This window comes from Callithrix jacchus, chromosome 15, assembly GCF_049354715.1.
Source record: "Callithrix jacchus isolate 240 chromosome 15, calJac240_pri, whole genome shotgun sequence".
NCBI classification, from domain to species: domain Eukaryota; kingdom Metazoa; phylum Chordata; class Mammalia; order Primates; family Cebidae; genus Callithrix; species Callithrix jacchus.
The window spans coordinates 16,156,094-16,162,353 of record NC_133516.1 but is presented as its reverse complement, the minus strand read 5'-3'; the positions used below and the strand labels follow the sequence as shown (position 1 = coordinate 16,162,353).

The following is a 6,260-nucleotide window of genomic DNA, read 5'->3' as shown; positions in this document are numbered from 1 at the left end:
TGTGAATGAAGTAAAGGAAGCCATCACTGCTTACTTGAATTTGAGCCTGGACAGGAGTAAAACTGACCTTTTGCTGATCCCCTGAATGACGGACTTGCATCCCTCCTGACTAGGGACAAGACTGGCCCAGAACTGGAGCTAGCTAGAGCCTCAAGTGGGTGGGGTAAGGGACAAAAAGGAGAGAAAAGGAGACAGGGTGGTGGGATGGAGGGACCAACAGCTCTTTACAGATCAGGGACAGTGGGGGAATCTCAAACACACATTAATGACTACTAAGCCTTATTGAAGATATCCTGTCTTTATTAAAGTGTCCCATCTTTATGTAAGTGACCGCCCCTCCTCCATCACTAGAGATGATGGTGACTTTCTATGAAAGAGGAGAATAGTCAAGTTTTTAACAGAGGTGGGGTAAATGAGGCCCCTCAAAAGTGCAGGGAAGGAGGAGAGGCAGTCAAGTTATTAACAGAGTTGGGGTTAATGAAGCCCCTCAAAAGTGTGGCTTGCTGCCTCTCCCCACCAATTCCATTCCAGACCCCCACTGTCAGAAAGTCTTCTCTCTTCCCATCTTAAACTATACGACATCTCATTGTAGAGCCTTGTAAAGGTCTCCCACATATCTGTGCACTTCCCCATGGACAAAGCATTTTACATCTTGAACGTCCTCTCTCTTGCTGGAGACAGCCCATCCCTGTGGCTTTAGGGGGAAAGCCTATCTTTGACAAGAGGCCTCATGCTTGGCCAATATGGGAAAGCCATTTAACTGTAATTTCAGCAAAGAACCCAGGAGGCCAGGCTCCTGATCCTGTGTTTTAGCCATCGGTGCCACTGAGAATCTGCTAGACTTGGTCCCTGAACTCTGAAGATCCTCCATTATAACGCTTCCCAGGGATTTTTTGCTTTGCTTCTAAAACTCTGTCTTCTAACCCTCCCCTAAATTCTCTTCCAGTTCATAAGCAATGGGGAAAAGCCTGGCTCCATGGGTCCCCACCCCAACCACCATCTTTCAGCCAGGCAGACCCCAGAATCCACCCTGAGTGGAACGAATCTGAGAAACAAAAGCAAGAGACCCTGTGTACCCAGCAGCAAAGGAACAGCCCGGTCTCCCACCTCTTGCCTTCCAAGGGAAACCCCTGCTGCATATGTGAAGGCAGAATCATAGACGAGGCTCACAGGGTGGGCAAAGAAGCTGATTTAAGGCTGCAGCTAGAGAACGTGGGGAATCATGAGGGGAAGGGGTGTGGGACTAACACAAGCAAAGTCAAGCTCATGACTGTGGAAAACCCTTTGGAGATCACCCAGTCCTCTAATTTTCAAACTTTTCAAAAGTTATTAAACCTTTTCTTGTACAAACATCTTGAATGCAACTCGGTCTAAAGTAAAGCTGCTCTGATTGAAGCAAGAGGAGGAGGCAGGAGGCAGAGGATGAGTTGAAGACACCCACTTCCTTAGTTCACTTTCCAAATCCAAAAGTCCCTGAGGCACCTAAGCAGAACTTTGGGGTCCTGGGTTTCACTATCATAAACCAATGATCTTGCCCAAACCCTTAGTTTTATAGATGACAAAACTGTATAATTTGTCCAAGATCTCCACTGAGTCAGTGGTGGCATCACCAGCGCTAGAAGTTGACACTACTCCCAACCCAGGTTTCTCCTCTACCTTCCCGTCAGCTAACTGGCACCCTCGACAGGCTCTGGGCCCACCCGGGGAATCTTAGATGGAGCTACGGAAGGAGAACTGCAGGTAGATGATCAACAGCAGGACCGTGGCCCAAAACAAGCACCAGGGGAGAGAGCAGAAGTTCCAGCCTGAGCCGGTCTCCTCCTGGGGCTTGGCGGGGCTGGGCGCCCGGGAGAAGGTGTAGGTGGTCGCCTCCTCCTCCAGCAGCTTCTCGCTGGGCTTCCAGTGCACGATGCCCTCCTGGCAGGCCTCGCAGAACTCCCCGCGGTGCCGCCGATTGTCCTGGCGGCTGGCCACGTGGATGCGGTAGTGGCCGCCGCGCTCGCCGTAGCACTGCTCGCGCAGGCTGGTGATGAGGTTGTCCACCAGGCCCTCGATGTTCTCCTCCAGCATGCTGGACTCGTCCAGCCGCGCTGTGCCGCACTCATAGCACAGCTGCTTGAAGACGCGCATGCGCACCGAGCCAGCCCGCTGGGCGCGGTCCAGGAACATGTGGAAGAGGATGACCAGGTGGGGCGACTGCCAGGTGTGCCAGCACCAGGAGCAGTGGAACCTGCGGAGACGGGAGAAGAGGGAGGAACAGAAGACCGGTGGAGGTGGTGGAAGCAGCCCCAGCAATGGGGTGAGGGGACCTGGGGACTAAGCAGAGCTTGGAGGTGGAGGCAGTGTTGCCGGCGCCCTGGGTTCATTAGCTTTCCCCAGGAAGCCACTCAGCCTGGTGAGTGCCTCTAGAACCAAAACAGGCTTCTCAGAATGCCACCTGGCATCCGGCAGTGCTCTACCTCCTCAGTGCTTTCCAGAGGCCTCAACTCCCTCCACCCCAGCACTGGGCATCATTCCTATTCCTCATCTGCAAAATGCACACGATACCCTAGGTGAGTCTTTCCTGCTCACACCAGACAAGAAAGTCATAATCCAGCTGCACATTTCTATCTGTTAACACTGACTGTGAACAGGCTAGATCCAAATCAGGAGAGAATGACACCATTACTAGCTGTCAGCCTCCAGGCCAGTGCCAGAGTTAATTCATCACAAGGCCTGGAGGTGGAGGCAGTCTGTGCCCAGAGCCCCAAGAGCCATAGTCTCCCAGGCCTGACAGGGCCAGCTGGGGATCACAGGTCCACAGCCAGGTCTGGGGCAGCCACGTGCTCTCCCCACTCAGCCCTGACAGCCTTCCAGGTCTTCAAGAAGCTCCTGAGTCTCGCCTATACATGTCCAGCCCTTGACACCCCTCCTGTCAGCCGATTTGGGAGCTTCACATTTTTATTCTCTTCTGTTCACTCACATCTTTTGGGGATTGGTTCTTCCTCTCAGATCAGACTACAAAACCTGGATTGAAAAATGTCTTAACTGGAGGGACCTGGAAATCATCTACTTAATCTTTTGTTTTATGCTGAGACAGAGTGAGAGAAGCATCTATATACACACAGCTAGAGGCAGAACCAATGCCCAGCACATAACAAGTGCACAGTAATGTTTCCTGAATTGACGAAGTGAATTGACTGAACCAGGGCAGGGAGGAAGGCCTTGCTTCTGACTCCAAGGCTGCACCTCTCAGCCTCCTCATCTTCTGTCCCAAAGGTCCTGTATACTCTGGACCCATGAACAAGAGTGCTAGAAAATCATCTCAGAAGGTTTTTACATGCTAATCACCTAGAAGTCTTCTTAAAATCAGATTCTTATTCAGGTCTAAAGGGGGCCCAAGAGTCTGCCTTCCTAACAAGTTCCCGGTGACGCTGACACTGACATTGCCAGAGGCTAACCTCTCACTGTGCAAACGGAGAAAGCCAGGTCCAAGAAGAAAAGCAAATTCCTCAAGGGCCAGGGAGCCAACAGTAGAGCCAGTTTCTGGCCCACCTCATGTATTCAATATTTGAAATGAAACTAGCTTGACTTAAATAGATTTAAACTGGTCCCAGGACCAGAGCACAGACCTCTTGACCCCCAGTGAGCCTTACGCCCTCCTTCTCCGGTTTTAAACTACTTTTTAAGAGATTGTTAAAATAGAAAATATGTAAAATGTCAATGTGTAAGACTAATAAGTACATTCTATGTCTTTATTTTCCACATGGAAAAATTATGACTCAGAAAGAGTAACACAGGTGATCAGTGGAAGAGCTGGAATCAAACTCAAGTATCGTAGTTCCCAGTGAGGGACTCTTTCTCTGACTTCCAGTCTACGCCAGTCTAATAGTGAGCTTGAAGCTAAACACTTGGGTTCTATGTAATCTTCTACTTGGGAGGTGCCCCAGGGCTAGAGACCTAGAGGCTGCCTGCAGGGTTCCTACTTCCTGGGCTACTCACCTGCCTGAAGCATGCACCTCCAAGTACTGCTTCCAACCAGGGCCCAGCACATTGTGTTTGAGGTTGGGGTCTATGATGAGGTCCCAGCTGTCAGCCGGCTTTACCTCCTCCATCTTCTCATAGAAGATTTTCTTCCACTCTTCTGTGGTCACGCTTTTACACATGGTCTCGTCAGTAGTGAGGGAGGGCAATTTCCACCTTAGTGAGAACACGGAGAGTGAGGGTAGGTGCAGGGCAGGGCAGCGCAGTCTCCACGGTCTAAAAATCCTCATCGACAGGACCAGGAGGAAGCAGGACCCAGCTCCCTCCTTTGTCCGCAGTGGAACCTGTTTCCACGGCAACCAGGCAGGGTGCCAGAAGACAGAGCTTGGAAAGGAGGGAGTCTCCGAAGAGGTGTTTCAAGTCCCTGAACTGAGATTGCAGAGGAAGAGTTTGTGGGCCTAACCAATAAAAGACAGGGTGGGGAACCTGACCAAAAGTTGAGCTTCAGACCATCTCACTCTGGCCTGCAAAGGGTATGGGGAGGTGAGGACTTGGGAGCTGGCTCAGTTTCACCTTGCTTCCCCCAAGAGGCATAATCAGCATCTGGCTGCTATGGTAACCATGATGCCTTAGGGAGCCAAGGAGAAATAAGGATGGGAAGATGTAAATGTGTTAGTAGATGGAGCAATAATAAGAAAAGCTCCCTTGGCTTCCCCAGCCATCTTGTGATTAGCACTTTGCCATTTTCAAAACACAACTGGAGGTCTCTTAAGCTACGATTACTATTGCCACAGTACAGATCAGGAGCCTAAGACTCCCCCAGCCTATAATTGGCAGAACCTGTATATAAATTCACACTATTGACCGCAGACCAGTTCATTAATTCATTCATTTAAAACATATCCAGGCATGTAGGTAGGCTTTGCAGACATGTGCCAGGCTTTATGTCAGTGCTTGTAGCTGACTATGTACCCAATAAATGTGCAACAGGATCCAGGCTGTAACGGTCTTGCATAAGACCAGCCACCTGTGCACAAAGGCAGGAGCCATCGCAGCAGCTGGGCAGGAGTAAACAAAATTATTTGCAAGCTGATTATAGAAGTGCAGAAGAGGAGCACCGTCCATAGGCAAAACAGTCTTTACTATACATGCCTCTCCTGCTATTTTTAATAAAGTATTTTTCTTTTTAAAAGGTCATGTGGGTTTATTCTAGAAAAGTTATAAAATATAGATGAAAGAAAAGAGAAGTAAGACTCTTCCATGATACTCCACCCAAGATGACTACTGTTAACATTATGATATGTACATCTTGCTTACCATTTTTGTACATGTACATGTGTATATGTGTGTGTAAATACACACATATTCTACATACCACATGCATTCTACATATCACATTGTAACATTGTTAAAAAACATATGAATATTTTTCTAGGTCATATTCCATAGTAGTATATTATAGGCTACCTATGTTCTGTTATATGGAGAGGCATAATTTATTTAGCCTATCCTGTATTTGAGGGCATTTGGGGTTTATTTCAGTTTCTCATATTACACTCTTGCCATCTATTTGTATAAAACTTGTTGACGAAGCTCATTGCAAGCAATAGAGACAACACTTCCTACAACTGGAAAACACATCTCTTCACTCCTGTCTCTGCAAAAGCTTGGTGTAGCTAGCAGAATCAAGCAGGCTCCTCACACAGTGCGAATTGTGGACAGCCCACTGATCTTGAAGTTTAGTGATGAGAAAGAAGGACCTAAAAATCACCCATCTGATACCAGAAACCATCTTCCAAGTGCTCCTCCTGCCACTTCATAAATGTTTGATGCCTTCATTTACATTATTTTAACCTCAGTTTATTCATCTTCCCAGTGGGATAATAATAAAACAGCATCTGCAGTGATTAAAAGCAGGGGCTCTAGAACGGCTTGACCGGTTGCTTTTTGTTTGTTTTAAGACACAGTCTCTGTTGCCAAGGCTGGAGTACAACGGCACGATCTCGACTCACTTCAACCTCCACCTCCCGAGTTCAAGTGATTCTCCTGCCTCAGCCACCAAGTAGCTGGGATTTCAGGTGTGCGCCACCACACCCAGCTAATTTTGTACTTGTAGTAGAGATGGGGTTTCACCATGTTGGCCAGGCTGGTCTTAAACTCCTGACCTCAGGTGATCCACCAGCCTCAGTCTGCCAAATTGCTAGGATAACGGGTGCGAGCCACTCCGCCTGGCCACTTTTTTTTTATTTCCATATGGCCTCCTAGGTAGCAATTCTAATATATGTGATCTGCATCTT

General features: G+C 48.5%; 1 protein-coding gene across 1 annotated transcript; it reads right to left on the bottom strand.

Annotated features, from left to right (window-relative positions):
- Window positions 1-282: 282 nt before the first annotated feature.
- RTP1 (receptor transporter protein 1) lies at window positions 283-4,280 on the bottom strand. Its single transcript, XM_002758165.7, has 2 exons — window positions 3,982-4,280; window positions 283-2,230 (listed from the first exon to the last, which is right to left on the bottom strand). Exons 1-2 carry the CDS (start codon window positions 4,251-4,253, stop codon window positions 1,711-1,713), a joined length of 792 nt encoding a protein of 263 aa, XP_002758211.3. The 5' UTR covers window positions 4,254-4,280; the 3' UTR covers window positions 283-1,710.
- Between the last annotated feature and the right edge of the window lie 1,980 nt (window positions 4,281-6,260).

Coding starts and splice junctions, on each gene's coding strand:
- RTP1 (XM_002758165.7), bottom strand. CDS start 4,253: ATGAGGATTTTTAGACCGTGGAGACTGCGCTGCCCTGCCCTGCACCTA. Junction 2,231..3,981: donor GAGGTGCATGCTTCAGGCAG/GTGAGTAGCCCA, acceptor CCGTCTCCGCAG/GTTCCACTGCTCCTGGTGCT.